This window comes from Heptranchias perlo, chromosome 3 (genome assembly GCF_035084215.1).
Source record: "Heptranchias perlo isolate sHepPer1 chromosome 3, sHepPer1.hap1, whole genome shotgun sequence".
Lineage (NCBI taxonomy): Eukaryota > Metazoa > Chordata > Chondrichthyes > Hexanchiformes > Hexanchidae > Heptranchias > Heptranchias perlo.
The window spans coordinates 65,432,793-65,456,821 of NC_090327.1; the positions used below are offsets into that span (position 1 = coordinate 65,432,793).

The 24,029-nt window shown below is 46.1% G+C and overlaps 1 protein-coding gene across 1 annotated transcript in view; it reads right to left on the bottom strand.

Moving 5' to 3' along the window:
* tcea1 (transcription elongation factor A (SII), 1) overlaps nucleotides 1–23,840 on the bottom strand; it is a 54,277-nt gene extending 30,437 nt beyond the window's left edge. The window contains exons 1-2 of the mRNA XM_067979991.1: nucleotides 23,646–23,840; nucleotides 1,182–1,244 (exon numbers count right to left, since the gene is read on the bottom strand). Coding sequence (XP_067836092.1) covers nucleotides 1,182–1,244; nucleotides 23,646–23,798 — 216 coding nt within the window. The 5' untranslated portion in view covers nucleotides 23,799–23,840. The remainder of the gene's footprint in view (nucleotides 1–1,181; nucleotides 1,245–23,645) is intronic.
* Between the last annotated feature and the right edge of the window lie 189 nt (nucleotides 23,841–24,029).

The window sequence follows — 24,029 nt, forward strand, 5'->3', positions numbered from 1 at the left end:
TATCATTCAAGTATTTATTGACTCCTTATATATTAACCAACTATCGGTTTCACATTGCATTTTTCGCATTGAAAAGGGAAAATGTACAATTATTTTACTAGTTATCACAGTATGTACAAAACAGTTTGGTATATCATAACAATCTACGAAGACTCATTTAAAGAAAAAACAATGACCAACATCAGCATTCCAATAGTCATAAATCAAGAAAGGGCCATTTTGATAAACAAGTACAGCAGCCTAGTGGTTATGGTCCTGAACTAACAACCTAGAGGTCGTGCGTTCAAATCGCACCAGCGCAAGTTGTAAAATTGAATTCGATAAATCTGGTCAATTGTGGGCTAGCACCAGGAATATAATCATGCAAGTTTCCAGGTTGTCATAAAAACCCAACTGGCTCACAAAGCAGAGCCTGCCATCCCTACCTGGTCTGGCCTACAAGTGACTCCAGTCCCACGCTACATGGTTGACTCTTAATGCCCTCACAGTAGAATTCAGTAGATTCTGGTGGGACAATATCATAAAGACTTTGATGCATTTCTTATGTATATAGTGGTCCTTGGTAAAATGGCAACTCCAATTATGAACCAACTAATTAAAAAAAATTAGACCGATAGTAAATGTAGGTTGCACTCAATAACAACTTGCACTTGTTAAGCATCATGGGGTAGATTTTTACTTTATACGATAGTATAAAACGAGTGATAGCGAAACAACAGCCCGTTTTACATTTCTCCCGATTTTTATTCCTATTCACTTCAATTAAAATTTAAAAAAAATCGGGAGAGGTGCAAAACTGGCTGCCGATTTGCTATCACCCATTTTACACTATTGCACAAAGTCAAAATTATCCCCTTTAAAGGTAGTCACAGAGGCAAAAATGTTGATTGATAGTAGCGGAGTTAAGGGAGGTGAGCGTAGGCATAGAAAAAGAGGTAGGTTAAGCAGAGAATTTTATGACTGGGAGTAAGAGAACAAGGCAGAGGGATTCAGGGAGAAAGTTCCAGGGTATGCAGCTAAAGGATACAGCACCACAGATTGAGCAGGAGATGGGATGCAAAGGTTAGATCCATTACTGTGCACAGCAGGCACTGGCACTCTTATCCAGTTACTGGAATCTGTTGTTATTGCCTTCCCACATTTAATGTTTTAGTTGAAACTTTGTTCCCAAGTCAGCATACCTGCAATAGCTCCAAAGTCATAGGAATGTTCTTTAGCTCCTTCAGCAAGTCCAAAGCTCCAACCTGCAAAACAACAGAGGGCACTTTTTAAAATTTAAAAATACAGAGGGACTGAATAGCCACCCATTTTGCTGTCCCAAGTCAGGTAATAAGTATACTGACAGTGCAAATCAAAGTTTGTGGAATGATCTTAGTTGATAAATGACTACAGAAAGAAACATTAACAAGTATTTTCACACTGTTGGGTTCCACTATGAATTAAGGCTCCAGTTTGTCATACTGTGAAATTCTTCTACTTATTTCTGCATGAGACTTATTTTAGGATGAATTTGAACCAAACAAACAAGAGATTGTTTTCCAGTACTCGTTAAGAGTGCTGGTTGTGCTTTGCTATGTCATGATTGCCCAAATCAGGACAACTGGAAGAATTGACCAGGATCACAATTCCAGGTGACTTCAAATGGCTCTTCTTCTCATCAGGCCAGCACTAAAAGAGTCCTTTGCTGTCCATATATCTTTGATAGTCCCAGTAATTCAGCTAATCTCCCAGACATATCTCCTCATCTCCAATATTAACTCTTACACTGCCTGTCCTCTTGGTACTGGGCTCTTTTTTCCATTGTCTTATACCTCCTTCACAATACACTGCAGTAAATCAGAGTTAGGATTGGAGGTGAGGAAAAATTTCTAGAAGATTAGCTAAATTACCAGGATGATTAGGGATACAGATAAATTGACAAGTTGCTCAAGTCTCATCTATCACATGAACATGATAGGATTAAAGATAGCATACAATACAGTTTGAACCGTCAGCTACTGGTGTCATAAAATATTTTTGTCCCATTTTAGAGGATTTTTAAGTGCAGATTTTAGATTTTATTGAAATAATCTGTGAAACAAAAAGGTGTAATCGTTCAGCTTTCATTTCAGATGTCTCTTAGATGGAATATGGTTCTGAATAATTTGTACTTAATTGATGTATAATCAACGTAAGTGGAAAACAAAACTGTGGGACACCAAACATGCCAGGACTGCATAGGAGGCATACTTATGTTGGCTGTAAACTTCTGTACTCCTGTACCATTTTTACCATCTCTTTGTGTTGCACATTGGATCGTATGAATCACCAAACACAAATTTGTGGAGCAGCTTCACATTCAGCACCCACTGGATTGGCAGCTGATGCTGCTGACCACTGGTTAGTGCAACGCTGTCTGAAACAAGCATTGTCATTTTTGATTCAGGGTTGTTACCTGGAAAAATGCAAATCCAAGGCATTACTTTGAGTTTTTTTTTAATTTAATGGGTACATATTTTGCATAAAAGTGTCAAGTGTCCAACAGACTCCCAACATCAAACTTTATATAAACACCAGCAGATCGTAACTGAACAATCTTGAAGTATAGAGAGCAAAACCCAGTCAATTCCTGCTGGTTCTCCTGACCTTGAGACAACTGGCCAAGGAGAGAAGCCAGGCTGCTGCCAATCTAGAGAAACTTTGAACAATAATGGTCACTAATTGATCCATGGACATAGTCAGACCATTTCCCCAAAAGTATTACCTGAACTGCCTTAAATAGATAGCCCAGATTAGCAACTAAACAACACACATGTTCAAAATCAAAAGTACGTGAGAGTAATTTAAAAAAAAAGTTATGCCTCTTAAAAGGTGGTTGGGGGGGGGGGGAATTAGAAATGTGATCCTCTATTGATGACACTAGGGCAACCAGTCATCTTGATAGATCAATTATAAAAAGCCAAATAAATAATAATTTTATTATTAGTGTCGATTATGCACTTCAGAGCCTGCGGTGCCCACCGGTTGCAGAAAGCTTCAAACACACCAGCAGACACCGCATGCTCCTTCTCCAGGGCCACCCAGGCACAGAGAAAGCCACGGAAGAGAAGCAGATAGTCGAGCGACCGCCCCCATGGGCTGCGTCTAGCCTGGACCTGTAGATGCTCTTCTTGGCCAGGCCTAGGAGCACAAGGAGATCCTCCGACTAGCCCGCCCCCACCCCTCCTCACAGGGTGACCAAAGATCAGGCACGTGGGACTGAAGTGCAGCCAGAACCTGAGCAGCAGCCCCTTCAAATAGTGTATGTGTGAGTAATGCCACAGATCAACTAGTACATTATAGTCTAGATTTTCTAATTTTAATGCTAATGGTAACCTGCATTGCAATCGGAAAACCTAGACGTATGTTTTCACTGTATTATGTAACTGGTAAGTTACTGGTTAAGGTACACAAATTGATTCCAAATATTTATTTTAGGAAAGCTTTGCCCTTAAACTGTATCAGCCAAAAAAAGGTCACATGCTCTTACTTTTTCAAATTCAGAACTAGCTTGTTTACACTACAGGTTCAAATCCATATCAAATAAAATTAACCGCTGCCAATTCACACAAACTCTTTTGCAAAATCCACAACTGGAAAGCCGCAGGAAGTAGCCCCTACTTTACTGTACTGGATCTGTAGCAGTTTGATTCAACATTGAGAAGTATAAAGAAAACTAGAGATCAAAGATCTTCAAATAAAACTCTCCATCACATGCTTCAACAAACACTTAAGTAATATCTGCAGATTCACACTGGAATGACTGAAGGGTGAATGTACATACAACAATATAAGAAAAAAATAGCATTACTCCAAATTTCACTAGCTTGCTGACAGCTGTACAAATGAGACATAATGGGCTTAATTGAATCTGAATATGCATTAGTCAAATTTATTAGCCACATTTGTGGAGCTATGCAGATCTTTGATGGTTTCTCTAGGTGTATTGCAATAACTGAAATGGAAGTCTTAAATGACATCTGTACACAGGAAGTAAAAGGGAATTCTCATTATTTGGGTGTTCGGGGACATCATGGGGGTAATTTTAACCCCCAAGAACAAGTGGGTTGAGGGTGAGCGGGCAGTAAAAATTGTTGATTTTTGGAGCGGGACAGCATCCCGGCTTCAACGCGCCCACTTCTGGGTTTAACATGGGTTTAAACTGGATGCACGCACGCAGCAGAAACTCGGAAGTCCCGCCCCCCACTTAAAGCTGGTGGGCTAATATTTAAAGAGGCAATGTACCTCATTGCAACAGCTGAAGTACTTAATTTTTTGTGTATTACAAATGTCAAACCTTACCTGTTCGGGTTTCCCATCTATCAATTCCCAAAGGTGTACAACCAGCACAAATCAATTGCCTCAAGCTTCTGATTCACGTTCGGTGAAAGCAGGTGAGAAGGGCCAGATCCATGAGGTGAGTGCCTTTATTTCACTGCTTATAGGCCTGGAGGACCCCAACAAGCTCAACTAGTATGATTGGACCTCCGCGATCGGCCGACCGCAACGCCCCCCCCCCCCCCACCTCCCACCGATGCTGGATCTCCCCTCCCCACCCCCCAATTTTCTCCAAGGCCCACCCGATGTCGTCCACCTCCCCTTACCCATCCGATTTCTTCCACGGCCCATGATCTCTCCCTTCCTCCCTCCCACCTCTCTGATTCGTGGCTCCATTCCCTCCCGACAGGCAGCCAGCCAGTCAATCTGACTGCTTGGCGCACGGGAAACCCGGAAGCCCAAATACACACCTTCAATTGAACTGTGATCGCAGATTGCGACACACTCATTTGGCTTCTGGGTTTTCCACGCAAATATCTACGGACGCACTGGGTTCCCAGCTCCAAGCTGAAATCGTGCCCCATCTATCAATTCCCAAAGGTGTACAACCAGCACAAATCAATTGCCTCAAGCTCCACAGATTTGATACAGTTTTAAACACTAATGTTTTAGGGGTTTTTGTGTGAGATATTCTCTTTGGGTTCAGTGTCACCGGTCACTCGTGTGACTGGATCTTGAGTGCTCCACAAATCAGTACTTGCTTTACCTGCCCAATATCTAGGTTAATGCAGTGAGACCTAGGGTCAAACAGAGAAACCTTGCCATTACTCTGTCTTACTGGAATGCCGCCACATGATTTCCTTGTCTTCTGTAGGCAGAAGAATATACACACTCTGTCAAACTGTGGCTCAAGCTATAAACCAACAGACAAACGAACAGCATTCAGTAGAAACAATATATTTAGAGCAATTACACACATTATTATTCTGGGACCCGATCTGCATATTTGAAGAAGGACCCCGCTTCCTTCCTCCAGGTTCCCCGCTCGCCTGCTCAAAAGAACAGGTTAAGATCGGGACACGGCGAGAAGGTAGCCGAATCGGAGGGGGTAAGTGACTGGCCTCCCCACCCGTTTTCCACCAGGCCGGGGTAAGTTAAAATCAGGACCTATGTCTCTGGCTAAAACAAAGAGTATATTGTTTAAGGCATCCGAGGGTTGAGGGTAAAAGATTCCTGAAGTGGCATGGCCTATCTATTAGATGGAGCAATAGCATTGCACAGAAACTCATTACTGACTTTGAAAATAAATTAACCCAGCTTCAATATTTCATATTGAAGTGGTGCAAAAAAAAACATAATTTCAAATTGGCCTCGACTGGAAGCATGAGTCACGTTCAATATGCTGTATGAACAAACCACAAGTGCAAAAGGCAGAAATCTGATTTTACATTAAAATTTCTATGGGAAGCTCATGTCAGAGTGCATCCTAAAGGTGGGAAGAAGGAATGGGTGGGCTGGATCAGGATTGTGTGACCTTTTAGACCTGATGCTCTATTTAACACTACGGGCTCAAATTTAGCAGGCCTGCGGGTTCCCAGCGGGTGGTCCTCCGGGAGCGTGGTCAACACGCTCGGCGAAATTAGTGGGTTGCCCACGCGATCGTAGCAGGCAACCCACTAATAGGAATCAATTACCTGCTCCTCCGGGGTCCACGGCGCTGGCCTGCGCGTCGGGCGGGCTGCGCATGCGCAGTACGATCTGTCAGCTGGAGGCTCTCTAGTTAAAGGGGCAGTCCTCCACTGACAGATGCTGCAACCAATGGGACAAATTGCAGCATGGAGCAGCCCAGGGGGAAGGCTGCTCCCAGTTTAATGATGCCTCACCCCAGGTATCATCAGATGGGGTGAGGAGGAGGGGGAGGACACAGATCTTCCCCCCGGCGGGCGGGAGGAAGCGGTCAGCCTCTGCCACCAGGAAGGCCTGGCTCGAGGTGGCAGAGGGGGTCACCTGCGCCACCAACATATCGCCCACCTGCATACAGTGCAGGAGGCGCTGCAATGACCGCAGTAGGTCAGCCGCAGTGAGAACACGAAGTCTTTCCCCTACACTCCGTCTGCCACAACACTGCCCCCACCCCACATCTCCTTCGGCACCGCCAACACTATTCTGTCACATCACCCTTCATACCCACTCAAACCCCATCCTCATCTTACCTCCACCTGCTCACCTCGCCAGTACTCACCCTGCCACTAACACGCAACCCAATCCTCATACAATCTCATTGCTCCATCCCATTCTCACCCTCTCGTGCATCTCCCTCACGGCCAGCCTCACTCAACCTGCCACCACATGTGCTGCAGCCACAGGGCATGCATCACATATGTGCAGTAGGCAGCGTAAGGCAAACGTCTCATCAGCATGAAGGGGGTGCACAAGGGTGTCTGAGGGTTTGTCATGGGTGTTACCTATATTGAATTTCAGAGCAACAAACAGCACACATTATATTGACACCACCACTGCCATGTCTCCGCGAATCCTGTCCGTTGTGTCCAATAATGCCCGCTCCTGGGTATCACTATGAGGACCCACCACTGATGCCACCCATCGTGTTACTGCAGAGTAGGTGCAGGTGTATTTGCAGGGCTCGTCCGCGCAGACGACTGAGAGACATCGGCGGTGTAGCCGGCTGCACCCTGGAAGGATGCGGAGGAGAAGGTGTGGTGGGCAGTGGTGACTTTGCCAGCGACAGGTAAGCAGTTGGTGCTGGGGCCAGCCAGGAGCAGCTCGGCATGAAAGAGGCTGCAGATCTCCACGACTACATGTCGAGCGAATCTGCGCCTCCCTGTGCACTGCTGCTCGGAGAGGTCCGGGGAGCTGCGCCTCGGTCTGTGGACCCTGTGGCGAGGGTAGTGCCCTCTGCGACGCGTCTCTCTTTGCGGTAGCCCTCCCTCCTGCTGTGCAGGTGGGCGTGCAACAACACCGTGTTGGGGGGATCCACGTCTCTGCGGCGGACGGCGTGGACTGCGAGGCTGCTGGTGCTGGTCATGCTCTTCGTCCTCCGAGGGTCTCCACACACCACCCAACTGGCAGGTGTTGGTCTGAGGGGTTGTGCAGGGTAGGTGTGTGGTTCCTCGGACTGGGGCTGCGGTTTCGTGTCGGTCTGTCCTCTGGCTTGGCGGGGGGTGGTGGAGGGCAGGGGTTGCCCTATGTGACGCGGTGGCCTCCTGCGTGGGTGAGGGCTCTCCCCCGTGGAGCGCACCTTGGCACCTGCCACAGGCTGCTGGCTGCAACACGCCTGGTTGGAGGGAGACTGTTTCCCCCAGTGTGGGAAACTCACTGCCTTGAACTGAAAATCCCACACTTCCTCTTTTGACAGCTGCTTCAGCTCATTAACTGACCACAACGAGCAAGGTAAGTACACTCAAGTGGAACCCCGCTGGCTTTAATTGCTTGCGGGATTCCCACCAGCGGGGCTTGCGCGCGCAGCCCCGCACGTCAGCGCGGTACCCGGAAGTGGCCGGGATTTTGTCGCGATCCGGTCACGTGACCGGATATCGGGATTTTCGGGGCCACCCCGCTGGGAACCCGCCGGAAACACGATCCTAAAATCGAGCCCCATATGTTCTACTTATCCTGGATTCATTCAGATGCCACTGAATTCTTTGGTCAAGAAAGAGCTACAAAAACAGAACTCACTTAGTGATGAGTCAGAGGACAATGGTGCTGTTGAATGTAGTTGGGAACAAATCAATGAAGGATGCTCTGCGGATAAAGTGGAATAGTTGGATGACCAATGGGATACACATCTTCACCAATGGATGTCATAAGGAATTGCCAACTCTGGAAGGAGCTCTGGATAATGGATGCATGGAACATATGGGATCCAATGATAATTAGGAATGATCTCAAGAATTATTACACATAACAAAAAAAAACTATTTGGAAGTAAATGCTCTTTTATATAGGCTTTACACAGATTTCCAAAAACGGGCGGTCCTTGGGCATCCAAACAACAGCCATGATCCCCCCCCACTTCCAACTGCTGGCTGCCTGTCTTGCACGTAAGGCGGCCTGCTGTTGGAAATCGCCCCCGATACCTGCAGCAAACAACCGTACTCATTTTTACAATCACAAACAAATGGATTATAGCATAGCAGCAGAAATACTGAAGGGTGGGAAACAATGATCCATTAGAGCATTGCAGAACTAAAGCACGAAATCTTGAACAGGTAGACAATACTTGGTAAAAGCATGTAACAAAACATGGAACGAGAAAAAAAGAGTTTGGCCCGTCAAGTCTGTCCCTTCTGCAGAGCATGTATAATTCACCCTGTTTCATCTCCTGAAGATTCAGCAAGGTTTCTTCTTTCTTCCCGAAAGTAAATGAAGCAAAACTCTAGAATTATGTAACTTTACTGTACATCACAGTTTAATTGCATTCTTTGACACAATGTTTCAATGCTCCCGACGTCCCACAAACGTGGCACATCTGTGGAAAGCATTAACTGCTTTCTTTGCGAGTCTTTTCTACCTTTCTGCAGCTCTGTGGAAGGGGGACAGCAGGGATTCTTTCTAATTTCTAGTTCTGCTTGAGCCTCGTTAAGTTTCTACACATGTTCTCTAGCTCTGCATTCACAATTAAAGTTAGCAAACAACTTGAATCTACATCATCCAATGGTCTCAACGTTTAAAAAATCTGGATCGCATCTCCTTTGTCTTCAACAAAACAAGCTTTTACAAGATTTTAAGTTTCTTTGTAACTTGAAACTCCAAGGCCTAGAATAGCCTTTGTCACCTTTTTTTGAACCCAATGCACCAATGTCTTTTGAAATTAGGGTGCCCAAGACTGCCAACAATATTCTAAATGTAAACTCATCAAACATCTGTATAAACTAAAAAAACTTCTCATCTTTCTCAATGGAAATCCATTCATCTTAAACAGATTCCTTGTTCTAATCTATACAACCGTACATTTATTTACTTCAAAGTCCAACTGTAATTCCTTATCCTATTCCCAGAATTAGACCAGATAGTTTTTTTAAAAATCACTGAACTATAAGCACTTTTATTTACAAAATATCACTATCATCTACTATTAAGTTTTTTAAACAAATGCATCTATCTTCAATAAACATCTAGAGGAGCTAATCAAGCCAACTTATATGTAAATGAGTTGCAACTTAGGCTGAACCTGTGACCATTCCCAATCAACCACAAGGTTTTGTATTGCTGACAGGTTGCATAGCTTTAGTTAAATCATTACCAAACCAGAAATGTTTATAAACAATAAATAGATCCAAGTTTATTCCTACAAGACAGAGTGTAAACAAGAGTTTTTTTATATAGATAAAATCTACGGGGTTAACCTCTGAAAACGAGCGCTGGGATCGCGATTAACCTGCGCCTGTTCCTTGCGATGCAGACAGCACGTAACATTCGAGCTGCCTGGTGATTTCAATGATTGCTGCGTGCAGCCTGCGTTACCTGCGCTTTTGGGTAGCTGCACACACTAGCAGGGGGCCCCGATATCGGGAGCGGCTAGCACCATTTAAAGGCAGCCTGCACCCCTTAAAGGAGAGATGCACTGTGGCTGCAGGAAGTGGTGGAAGTCAATGGTGAAGTGAATCTGTGCTGCAATATAGTAAACCATGGTGATGATGGGAACTCTGGAATTTTTAAATGAGCAACAACTTGGCTGCTCAAAGTTTGTGGGACTCTTATATTTTCAAAATATAAGATACGGGTCTGGACGGAGGTCATAAATCGCACACGTAAAACACAGATGCAGGTCTCGTCTTTATGTTTAAAAACTGTTGCTTTATTTTAAAACATTGAATATAGCTTGCTCAAAACTAGATCCACATCCTCCAATCTGCACGTCCAACCCCACCAATCTGCCGATCTGAGTTTATACCGGGCCTGCGAAACAGCGTACACCAAGGTTCTCTGATGATGCTCTAGAGACCTTGGTGCAAGAGGTGGACAGAAGGAGGGGGATCCTATATCTGCAAGGGAGCAAGAGGCCCTCTAGACATATGCTCCCGAGGCAGTGGGAGGCAGTAGGGGGCGAGGTCAATGCCAGGAGCATAGCACCACGAACATGGATACAGTGCAGGAAGAAGTGTTTGAAATGAGTGGTCAAGGTGCGTCAAGGTCAAGTGGCATATCCTACCAACTGCACCACTAGCCGCATCCACTGCTCCACACACTACACCTCCAACAAACTCTTTCAATCAGTATTCAACTCCTCCAATCAGATGCTTCATCTCACCCTCACACATTACCACTTTTGTAAGGCGCACACCCACAACTCACAGGTCACACACACTGGCAGCAATTCAACCATGACAGCCACATCCCCCAAACATCTTGCAGGACACTCACCGACACACGTCCTGCTTTCTTGCAGAAGGTGGCGCATAACAGGAGGCAGCAAGTGGTAGTGGCTCCACAGAACATGAACCTGCTGTCCTCTCTCAGGATGACAACATTCCTGTCCCACCCCTGCCATTCCGCCAGTGCCCCTGCCATTGCCTGTCAGCTAGCCAGCCCACTCTCTGGAGTATTGAAACTTTATTCTCGGAACATAGGAACAGGAGTAGGCCATTTAGCACCTTGAGCCTGTTCTGCCATTCAGTGAGATCATGGCTGATCTGTGACTTAACTCCATATACCCGCCTTAACCAATTGTATTATGGGATATGGGGCAAACAAAAATCTATCAATCTCAGATTTAAAATTAACAACTGAGCTAGCATCAACTGCCGTTTGCGGAAGGGAGTTCCAAACTTCTACCACCCTTTGCGTGTAGAAGCATTTCCTAACTTCACTCCTGAAAGTGCTGGCTCTAATTTTTAGGCTATGTCCCATAGTCCTAGTATTCAAGTACAGGAGACCTCCAAAAACAGATACAAATGCATCAGCAGCCACAAGCAATAATCCAGCAACTAACCTATATGCCATGCATGATTCCATTAAATAGAGCTAGTGGGGGACCCACTATTCTGTTTAAGACCTGTTCAGCTGTGTGAGGTTAAGACCGTGCGTTGGTTGGAGCACGGAGTTCCAAAATAGCAGCGGTCCCTTTAAATCAGCGTTGCACACTAATTTACGTCATAATCTCCTCACCCCACATGCTGTAGGCGCTCATTAGGTTCGCATGCGCAACCACCTTTACCAAGATGGCATCCTGCACACGTCACGCTAGAAATATGCGCCCGCATCTTGGACGCCATTTTCAGGGCTTAGGTGTCTGTGTAGCGCCTACGGTACGGGCACTACGGGGCCCAGTTTAGCCCCCAGTGAATTTAATCATCTCCAGTGGTAGCACCTTCTCCACCGAGTCAAGGTTGTGGGTTCAAATACCAAACCAAGACTTGAGCATTATATATTCGAAGATTACATTCCACAGTAGTACTGAGGGAATGCTGCACTGTAGTAGGTGCCATTCTGTGAGAAGTTAAACTGAGGCCCTGTCTCTACGTTCAGGTGAACACTGAAGATCCCATGGCACTATTGAAAGAACTGCAGGTAATCTTGGCCAACATTCGTCCCTCAATCAAAGTCACCAAAGAAATGGATGATTGTTACAGTTTGTGTGACACTGCTGTGCATCATGGCTGTTATAGAATCATAGAAGTTACAACATGGAAACAGGCCCTTCGGCCCAACATGTCCATGTCGCCCAATTTATACCACTAAGCTAGTCCCAATTGCCTGCACTTGGCCCATATCCCTCTATACCCATCTTACCCATGTAACTGTCCAAATGCTTTTTAACAGACAAAATTGCACCCGCCTCTACTACTGCCTCTGGCAGCTCATTCCAGACACTCACCACCCTTTGAGTGAAAAAATTGCCCCTCTGGACCCTTTTGTATCTCTCCCCTCTCACCTTAAATCTATGTCCCCTCGTTATAGACTCCCCTACCTTTGGGAAAAGATTTTGACTATCTACCTTATCTATGCCCCTCATTATTTTATAGACTTCTATAAGATCACCCCTTAACCTCCTACTCTCCAGGGAAAAAAGTCCCAGTCTATCTAACCTCTCCCTATAAGTCAAACCATCAAGTCCCGGTAGCATCCTAGTAAATCTTTTCTGCACTCTTTCTAGTTTAATAATATCCTTTCTATAATAGGGTGACCAGAACTGTACACAGTATTCCAAGTGTGGCCTTACTAATGTCTTGTACAACTTCATCAAGACATCCCAACTCCTGTATTCAATGTTCTGACCAATGAAACCAAGCATGCCGAATGCCTTCTTCACCACCCTATCCACCTGTGACTCCACTTTCAAGGAGCTATGAACCTGCACTCCTAGATCTCTTTGTTCTATAACTCTCCCCAACGCCCTACCATTAACGGAGTAGCCATGATGTGGAGATGCCGGTGATGGACTGGGGTTGACAATTGTAAACAATTTTACAACACCAAGTTATAGTCCAGCAATTTTATTTTAAATTCACAAGCTTTCGGAGGCATCCTCCTTCCTCAGGTGAACGTTGTTGGAAATGAAATCCTCGAAATGAAATCGCATTTATAAATCACAGAACAATGCTTGGTGATTACAGACAGTTTTTTCAACTGCCCATTGCCAAGGCAATCAGTGTGCAGACAGACAGGTGTTACCTGCAAGGTCTCCGAATATACAAATCACCAAAAAAAAAACAGAGATAGAGAGGTAGAAACATAGAAAAGACAGCAACTGACCCGTTATATTAAAAACAGATAACATTTGTTCGCTGGTGGGGTAACGTGTAGCGTGACATGAACCCAAGATCCCGGTTGAGGCCGTCCTCATGGGTGCGGAACTTGGCTATCAATTTCTGCTCGACGATTTTGCGTTGTCGTGTGTCTCGAAGGCCGCCTTGGAGTACGCTTACCCGAAGGTCGGTGGCTGAATGTCCTTGACTGCTGAAGTGTTCCCCGACTGGGAGGGAACCCTCCTGTTTGGTGATTGTTGCGCGGTGTCCGTTCATCCGTTGTCGCAGCGTCTGCATGGTCTCGCCAATGTACCATGCTCTGGGGCATCCTTTCCTGCAACGTATGAGGTAGACAACGTTGGCCGAGTCACAGGAGTATGAACCATGCACCTGGTGGGTGGTGTCCTCTCGTGTGATGGTGGTATCTGTGTCGATGATCTGGCATGTCTTGCAGAGGTTACCGTGGCAGGGTTGTGTGGTGTCGTGGACGCTGTTCTCTTGAAAGCTAGGTAATTTGCTGCGAACGATGGTCTGTTTGAGGTTGGGTGGCTGTTTAAAGGCGAGTAGTGGAGGTGTGGGGATGGCCATAGCGAGGTGTTCGTCGTCATTGATGACATGTTGAAGGCTGCGGAGAACATGGCGTAGTTTCTCCGCTCCGGGGAAGTACTTGACGACAAAGGGTACTCTGTTGGTTGCGTCCCGTGTTAGTCTCCTGAGGAGGTCTATGCGATTTTTTGCTGTGGCCCGTCGGAACTGTCGATCGATGAGTCGAGCGTCATATCCCGTTCTTACTAGGGCGTCTTTCAGCATCTGTAGGTGTCCATCGCGTTCCTCCTCGTCTGAGCAGACCCTGTGTATTCGCAGGGCCTGTCCATAGGGGATGGCCTCTTTGACGTGGTTAGGGTGGAAGCTGGAAAAGTGGAGCATCGTGAGGTTGTCCGTGGGCTTGCGGTAGAGTGAGGTGCTGAGGTGCCCGTCTTTGATGGAGATTCGTGTGTCCAAGAAAGAAACTGATTCTGAGGAGTAGTCCATGGTGAGCTTGATGGTGGGATGGAACTTGTTGATGTTATCGTGTAGTCTCTTTAGTGATTCCTCACCGTGGGTCCATAGAAAGAAAATGTCGTCGATGTATCTGGTGTATAGTGTTGGTTGGAGGTCCTGTGCAGTGAAGAAGTCCTGCTCGAACTTGTGCATGAAAATGTTGGCGTATTGGGGTGCGAATTTAGTCCCCATGGCTGTTCCGTGTGTTTGGGTAAAGAACTGGTTATCGAAGGTGAAGACATTGTGATCCAGGATGAAGCGGATGAGTTGTAGGATGGCTTCCGGAGATTTTGCGTTGTTTCTTTCTTGGACACCCGAATCTCCATCAAAGACGGGCACCTCAGCACCTCACTCTACCGCAAGCCCACGGACAACCTCACGATGCTCCACTTTTCCAGCTTCCACCCTAACCACGTCAAAGAGGCCATCCCCTATGGACAGGCCCTACGAATACACAGGGTCTGCTCAGACGAGGAGGAACGCGATGGACACCTACAGACGCTGAAAGACGCCCTAGTAAGAACGGGATATGACGCTCGACTCATCGATCGACAGTTCCGACGGGCCACAGCAAAAAATCGCATAGACCTCCTCAGGAGACTAACACGGGACGCAACCAACAGAGTACCCTTTGTCGTCCAGTACTTCCCCGGAGCGGAGAAACTACGCCATGTTCTCCGCAGCCTTCAACATGTCATCAATGACGACGAACACCTCGCTATGGCCATCCCCACACCTCCACTACTCGCCTTTAAACAGCCACCCAACCTCAAACAGACCATCGTTCGCAGCAAATTACCTAGCTTTCAAGAGAACAGCGTCCACGACACCACACAACCCTGCCACGGTAACCTCTGCAAGACATGCCAGATCATCGACACAGATACCACCATCACACGAGAGGACACCACCCACCAGGTGCATGGTTCATACTCCTGTGACTCGGCCAACGTTGTCTACCTCATACGTTGCAGGAAAGGATGCCCCAGAGCATGGTACATTGGCGAGACCATGCAGACGCTGCGACAACGGATGAACGGACACCGCGCAACAATCACCAAACAGGAGGGTTCCCTCCCAGTCGGGGAACACTTCAGCAGTCAAGGACATTCAGCCACCGACCTTCGGGTAAGCGTACTCCAAGGCGGCCTTCGAGACACACGACAACGCAAAATCGTCGAGCAGAAATTGATAGCCAAGTTCCGCACCCATGAGGACGGCCTCAACCGGGATCTTGGGTTCATGTCACGCTACACGTTACCCCACCAGCGAACAAATGTTATCTGTTTTTAATATAACGGGTCAGTTGCTGTCTTTTCTATGTTTCTACCTCTCTATCTCTGTTTTTTTTTTGGTGATTTGTATATTCGGAGACCTTGCAGGTAACACCTGTCTGTCTGCACACTGATTGCCTTGGCAATGGGCAGTTGAAAAAACTGTCTGTAATCACCAAGCATTGTTCTGTGATTTATAAATGCGATTTCATTTCGAGGATTTCATTTCCAACAACGTTCACCTGAGGAAGGAGGATGCCTCCGAAAGCTTGTGAATTTAAAATAAAATTGCTGGACTATAACTTGGTGTTGTAAAATTGTTTACAATTAACGGAGTAGGTACTGGCCCGATTCGATCTACCAAAATGCATCACCTCACATTTATCTAAATTAAACTCCATCTGCCATTCATCGGCCCACTCCAAAGGTGACTTATTTTGTGAAGTGCTTGGACATAAGGTGCTATATAAATTGAATCATTACTGTAAAATAATTCAGCACAAATCCTTCTCAAAGTTTATATCTTACAGGAAAGCTTAGTGTCAATAGGCTATTCAAGTATGGGGGTATCACAATTGCAGCCTACTCCATTCTTAACTGACATCCACATTCATGTACTTTCCAGCAGGAATCACTAGCTATCTAGGAATCCATATTTTTTCCTCATCTCCCAGCCCAGGAGTACCAAAGCCAATTGACTGCCTATCCCAGCCAAGATCTGCTAACTAAGCACAAAGCAGGAGTTGAACGAGGAACCTTCTATTCTGTCTCAGTGGTACACTGCTGCCTTTACCTAGTGGGCCATCAGACACACTTTCAAATAAAAATTCAGAACTCTTGCTTGCCAACCCCACCTCCCCCACCTCATCCTGTCCAAGCCCCTGATGGTTGTGTCTTCTCCAACAGTACTCTCACTTCATAATCACAGAGTCATAGCATGGTAATTCACTTATATAATTAAAACACAATCCCCAGCCCAGAGTAAGAATGAAGATTTCCAACAATCTCTACTCCCCTTCTCCCCAAAAAGCTACAATACACATCATTATCATTGGCCTGGGCTACTCAAATAGTGGACAGTGATCCACATTCAGACTGTAAGACCTTCACATTAGGTACTTGGTTGAGTGCCACATTAACTTTAGATCTATAGAAGGCAGGAAGTTGGTGAAGCTTGAGCAGATCATATGTGCATCGCTGGAGCTGAGAAGCAGCATGGCAAGGTGGAACACAGCGGGTGGAAGTGGAACATAGCCAGAATCGCAAATAGGGAGAGGCTGGACCCGGGACCTAGTGTGGCTGAGTGGTCCAACTTCCAGTTTATAGCTGCTACACATTTCTTGGACTACATCTGCTTGGGGAACCCCTCACACTTCTGTGGTTCTGGATTCAAGCCGACGCTGATGTGGTTAATTATGTGATTACAGATGCATTCAACGATAGATACTGAACCAACCCTTTATTAACAAATCACTACACGTGGAAAAACAAATTAACACTATTTTCTGTTCAACTGATGTTAAAGCCAAGGTAACGCTGCAATTAAGAGCATCAAAGAGAAAACTTGCATTTATAGAGTGCCTTGTCACATCCTCAGGATATCCTAAATTAATTATTTTTTGAAGCAGTCACTGTTGTTAAACAGGGAAAACATGACAGTCAATTTGGACACAGCAATGTCCCACAAACAGCAAATGAGACAAATGCCCAGTTAAAGTCTTTTTAGCGATGTTAGTTGAGGGAGGAACATTGGCCCCAACACCATACTCTTCTTCGATTAAGGTTATTGGATCTTAAAATGTCCACCCGAACCAGAAAATGGGGTCTCGGTTTAAAATCTCATCCAAAAAATGGCTCCTTTGACAATGCAGCACTCCCTCCGCATTGTCAGCCTAGATTATGCACTCAACTCCTGGATTAGGGCTTGAACCCACAACCTTCTGACTCAAAGATAAACAGTGGTAATAACTGAGTTACTTTGATACATCACTGATAAATACTTAACCACAGACCACCTCACTGCTCTGTTTACTTCTTCTAAACTTGAAAAAATACATAGCATCCTTTGCCAGTGAATTTCTGCATTGGTATCCACATTTACTGATGCCAGTGGATCAGTGATCTATGTCCCACCATTGTGCCAACAGGTGTTGGGTGCACCAATATGCTGCCATTTTCAAAGGTTGCCACCTTATGCCCAGCCCAAACCAAACAAGGAGCCAGACACTGACAGGGTAGCTTGTTCTCGATAGAATTGGTGGGTAGTTAACATGGTCAATCCTTGATGAAGTTGTTGACATGGTCTTCTCATTATGTAAGACAATGAAAAAACTTCTTCATCATCTGTCCAAAGTATTTACTGTAAATTGGTTGCTGCTTAGCTTCCGAACAGGGAATTAATCACTATGTAGATTCTGACCCTTCCCATTATATCTGGAGACGTGGAATGAAGCGTGCTGAAGAACATGATGCACATGCGCCACTTTATTGATGTTTCGGCTATGTGTCCTTTTTGCAGCCAGGATGAGACAACTTTTCATATATACTTGTATTGCCAGAGGCTGCAGCCTCTTTTTGCTATCTGAAGAGCTGCTCCTCAATGTTTGGCTTCTCTCCAACAATATTTATCATAGGTCACAGGGCAAGCAAGTTGGAGGACCCCCTAGTGGGTTTACCTGGGCCTGGTGAAAGACTCCATAAACAATTGCTTAAGATTGCCGGGGAGGATCTCTTTGACTGCTTATGACACACCCAGAAATACAACCTTGCCATGTCCAGTGTTTCATTGGAAGCTACTGAATATCTTATTGACCCTAAGTTTACAAATGTCCTTTAATAATTTACCTTTACTGATTTTATCAGCTTGGTTCAGTGGTAGCAACCTTTCTGAGTCAAAAGGTCGTTGATTCAAATCCCACTCTAGGCTTTGAGCACGTAATCTGGGGTGACACTTCAGTGCAAAACTGAGGGAGTGCTGCACTGTTGGATTTGCCGTCTCTCAGGTGGGACGTGGTACAGACTCCCTGGGGTAAATTTTAACTCCTAAGAATGGATGGGTTGGGGGCAGGTGGGAGGTTAAAATAACAGCTTTTTGAAGCAGGACCACATCCCGGCTCGCCCAATTCTGGGTTTAACCCAGACAGGTTTGTATGTGTGCGGACAGCAGACACCAGGAAGTCAGGGTAATGTACCTCATTGAGATACTTGAGGTACTTAATATTTTGTGTATTGGATAACTAAAATGAATTTATCCTTACCTGTTCAGGTTTCCCATTGCTTCCGATTCACGTCAGGTGAAAGCAGGCAGAAAGGGCCGGATCCATGAGGTGAGTGCCTTTATTGCACTGCTTGCTGGACCAGAGGAGCAGGAGTGTTTCTTCCGGATCAACAAGCTCACCTGGCCGACAGGAACCCCGTGATCGCCACCCCCCCCCCCCACCACCGATGGTGGACCCCCACCTACCTCCGACTCTTCACTTGACCTCCGATCTTCTTCCTAGCCTTCAGAACTCCTCCCCTGACCCCCCGATCTTATCCCCAGCCCATGATCCGTCCCTCCGATCACTGACTGCGGCCTGCTACAGCAGGCCTTCCTGCCTGACAGCCAGCCAGCCTGTCAATCAGGCTGGCTGCTGGGCACGAAACCCAGAGATGAAATTGATTGGCCTCATTAAGTCGTGATCTCAGATCGCGACTCGCTCACTTACCTTCCGGGTTTCGCACTCGAACATCTCCGCACCCCCCTCCCCACCACCACTACTACCTACCCGGCTCGAAGTTAAAATTTACCCCCCTGCCTGCTTATGCAGGTGGATGTAAAAGATCCCATGGCACTATTCGCAGAAGAGCAGGCAAGTTTTACCAATATGCTGGCCAATATTTACCCCTCAACCAATACCATTAAAACAGATTACCTGGTCATTGATCTTAATGCTGTTTATAGGAGCTTGCAGTGTGCAAATTGGTTGCTGCATTTACATACATAACAACAGTTTCAATATTTCAAAAATAACTGATTGGCTTTGGGACGTCCTGAGGTCATGAAAGGCACTATATAAATGTAAGTTCTTTTAGGGAAGAGTGACCAATACATGGTAGAATTCTTCATTAAGATGGAAAGTGAAGTAGTCCAATCTGAAACTAGGATCCTAAATCTAAACAAAGGAAACTACGAAGATATGAGGAGTGAGTTGGCTATGATAGATTGGGGAGCTTCATTAAAAGGCATGACGGCGGATAGGCAATGGCTAACATTTAAGGAATGAATGCATGAATTGCAACAGTTATACATTCCTTTCTGGCGCAAAAACACAAAAGGAAAAGCAGCCCAACCATGGCTAACATAAGAAATTAAGGATAGTATTAGATCCAAAGAGGAGTCATATAAAGTTGCCAGAAAAAGTAGCAAGTCTGAGGATTGGGAGCAGTTTAGAATTCAGCAAAAAAGGACCAAGAGATTGATTAAGAGGGGAAAAATAGAGTATGAGAGTAAACTTGCAAGGAACATAAAAGCGGACTGTAAAAGCTTCTACAAGTATGTAAAAAGAAAAAGATTAGTGAAGACAAATGTAGGTCCCTTACAGTCAGAAACAGGAGAATTTATAATGGGGAACAGGGAAATAGCAGAGCAATTAAACAAATACTTTGGTTCTGTCTTCACAGAAGAGGACACAAATAACTTCCCAGAAATGCTAGGCAACCAAGGGTCTGGTGAGAAGGAGGAATTAAAGGAAATTAGTATTAGTAAAAAAAAAGTGCTGGAGAAATTAATGGGACTGAAAGCCGATAAATCCCCAGGGCCTGATAATCTGCATCCCAGAGTACTAAAAGAGGTAGCCATGGAAATAGTGGATGCATTAGTTGTCATCTTCCAAAATTCTATAGATTATTGAACAGTTCCTGCAGATTGGAGGGTGGCAAATGTAACCCCACTATTTAAAAAAGGAGGGAGAGAGAAAACAGGGAACTACAGACCAGTTAGCCTAACATCAGTAGTAGGGAAAATGCTAGAGTCCATTATAAAGGATGTGATAACAGGACACGCAGAAAACATCAATGGGATTAGATAAAGTCAACATGGATTTATGAAAGGGAAATCATGTTTGACAAACTTACTGGAGATTTTTGAGGATGTAACTGGTAGAATAGATAAGGGGGAACCAGTGGATGTGATGTATTTGGATTTTTAGAAGGCCTTTGGTAAAGTCCCACATAAGAGGTTAGTGTGCAAAATTAAAGCGCATGGGATTGGGGGTAATATACTGGCATGGATTGAAAATTGGTTAACAGACAGGAAACAGAGTAGGAATAAATAGGTCTTTTTCGGGGTGGCAGGCAGTGACCAGTGGGGTACCGCAGGGTTCAGTGCTTGGGCCCTAGCTATTCACAATATATATCAATGATTTGGATGAGGGAACTAAATGTAATATTTCCAAGTTTGCTGACGACACAACTAGGTGGGATCGTGAGTTGTGAGGAGGATGCAAAGAGGTTTAAAGGCGATTTAGACAAGTTGAGTGAGTGGGCAAATACATGGCAGATGCAGTATAACGTGGATAAATGTGAAGTTATCCACTTTGGAAGGAAAAACAGAAAGGCAGAGTATTATTTAAATGATGATAGATTGGGGAAATGTTGATGTACAAAGGGACCTGGGTGACCTTGTACACCAGTCACTGAAAGCAAACATGCAGGTGCAGCAAGGCAAATGGTATGTTGGCCTTCATTGCAAGAGGATTTGAGTACGGGAGCAAGGATGTCTTACTGCAGTTATACAGGGCCTTGGTGAGACCACACCTGGAGTATTGTGTGCAGTTTTGGTCTCCTTACCTAAGAAAGGATACACTTGCCATGGAAGGAGTGCAGCGAAGGTTCACCAGATTCCTGGGATGGTAGGATTGTCGTATGAGGAGAGATTGGGTCGACTAGGCCTGTATTCACTCGAGTTTAGAAGAATGAGAGGGGATCTCACTGAAACGTATAAAATTCTGACAGGGCTAGACAGTCTGGATGCAGGGAGGATGTTTCCCCTGGCTGGGGGGTCCAGAACGAGGGGTCACAGTCTCAGGATACGGGGTAGGACGTTTAGGACTGAGATGAGGAGAAATTTCTTCACTCAGAGGGTGATGAACCTGTGGAATTTTCTACCACAGAAGGCTGTGGAGGCCAAGTTAATGAATATATTTAAGGAGATAGACAGATTTCTAGACACAGAAGGCATCAAGGGGTATGGGGAGAGAGCGGGAATATGGTATTGAGATAGAAGATCAGCCATGATCATATTGAATGGCGGAGCAGGCTCGAAGGGCCAAATGGCCTACTCCTGCTCCTATTTCTATGTCTCTATGTCCTTTCATCTCCTTTAACTTGGACAATCTGTCCGTTATTTATGGTGCCCTTCTTTCAAGATGCTGCTTGTAGTTTTTCAGATGGTATTTGTGACCACTTACCAGCCTGCACAAATTAGGGCACTTATCGAAGTTAAGCACCCAGGTGATGATGGCGCTCGCGATTCGCTGGAAGCTTTCCACGACCAATGGGTACTGCAGGATACTAAATGTATTATCGATTACACAAATTATGATCTGGAATTACCTATGCTGAATTTAGTTCCGACAGAACCACTTGTTACTGTTCACTACTGGAGCCTTCCTTTATAAAGGGACCAGTAGATATACTGGTGGGATTCCCACTTACACCAGCCCTTACAAAACAGGATACCCTACCTCTAGCACCTTGCTAGCAACAGAAAGTGTCATTTCTCTTATTCGTTTCTTGACCCCCCCAGGCTTACTAGTATGATTATGGGTGCACAGACAGCTTTTTTTATATTTGTTAACGTAGCTGTCCATCCTTCCCCCAACTGCTTGGTAAACAGGAGACAATGCAAAAGCAAAGAGTTGAAATTAACGCGAGAAGGAACCCTATAATTTTGCAACGGACCGAGAAAAGGAATGCGTCTGATTTAATGGTCCTGCAAACGTTCACAACTACTGGTTAGTTTTACTTTTTTGAAAATACATACCATTTTAATAGAAATGCCCGTGCACCCCAGGTACACTATGTTTCCGAATTAGTATTGCAGACCGGCGAGACTCTCCACCCCTGTTTAATATTTTTGTAGCTATGATTTACTGTAACTGATTGGGGCCCAGTTAGGTCACCGACCTCAAACGTTAACTCTGTTTCTCTCTCCACCGATACTGCCTGAACTGCTGAGTATTTCCAGCATTTTTTTTATTTCAGATTTTCAGCATCCGCAGTATTTTGCTTTTGTTTTAGTTTTTGATCGGTTTTGCGTATGTGAGGGACACGTGGAACCCGTGCGATTGTAAGCCACACCACACCTCCCCCCCCCCCCCCCCTCAACAGGTTGTATTCAATTCTTTAGTCAGTAAGGAGATGCAAATAAGGCGGGAGCCAGTCGGGTTGGAAAATAAACAAAGCTCCAATAATCAGCTCAGTTTCTCCAGTCAACGAATGAACCGCGCACCGGGCCCTTTATGTTCGGTCGATTGTCGCGTGGCGCCCTGAACATTCGGCTGATTGATTGTGTGAGGGGAGGCGCGCGCGATACCCGGGACGTTCGGCTGATTGTGTGAGGGGAGGCGCGCGCGATACCCGGGACGTTCGGCTGATTGTGTGAGGGGAGGCGCGCGCGATACCCGGGACGTTCGGCTGGTTTGTGTGAGGGGAGGCGCGCGCGATACCCGGGACGTTCGGCTGATTGTGTGAGGGGAGGCGCGCGCGATACCCGGGACGTTCGGCTGGTTTGTGTGAGGGGAGGCGCGCGCGATACCCGGGACGTTCGGCTGATTGTGTGAGGGAGGCGCGCGCGATACCCGGGACGTTCGGCTGATTGTGTGAGGGAGGCGCGCGCGATACCCGGGACGTTCGGCTGATTGTGTGAGGGGAGGCGCGCGCGATACCCGGGACGTTCGGCTGATTGTGTGAGGGAGGCGCGCGCGATACCCGGGACGTTCGGCTGGTTTGTGTGAGGGAGGCGCGCGCGATACCCGGGACGTTCGGCTGATTGTGTGAGGGGAGGCGCGCGCGATACCCGGGACGTTCGGCTGATTGTGTGAGGGAGGCGCGCGCGATACCCGGGACGTTCGGCTGATTGTGTGAGGGGAGGCGCGCGCGATACCCGGGACGTTCGGCTGATTGTGTGAGGGAGGCGCGCGCGATACCCGGGACGTTCGGCTGGTTTGTGTGAGGGAGGCGCGCGCGATACCCGGGACGTTCGGCTGGTTTGTGTGTTGAGCGGGACGTGCGCGGGGCCCGGCTTTCTGTGACAGTTACCAGTTAACAGCCTCAAGCAGCTCACCGTGCTCTTCTTGGACACCATCTTATCCATCTTCTTCGCAATTCGGACAATGTCTTCTTCCTCCTTTTTGCTCATCACGCTTATTCGTTTGCAACTAACCAGACTTAGTGTGTTTTTTTTTAAACGTAACAAAATCCCTCCACCTTCTCTCATCCGCAGCCGCGGGCACCAACCACTCGCATAGAGAAAGCCCAAAGTAATGGAAAAGCCATCATGTAAATAGAGGAAGCGGCCTGAACAGACCCAACTAATCAATGCACAAGCGCCTGTGCTCGTTTAATGTTGGGTATTTGCAAATACTCCCTCCCCCTTAAAAAAAACTCAGTTAACGAACGTTTTTTTAAAGTGCAATTTACAAAGCTGTTGTAAGTTTCAAGACACTAT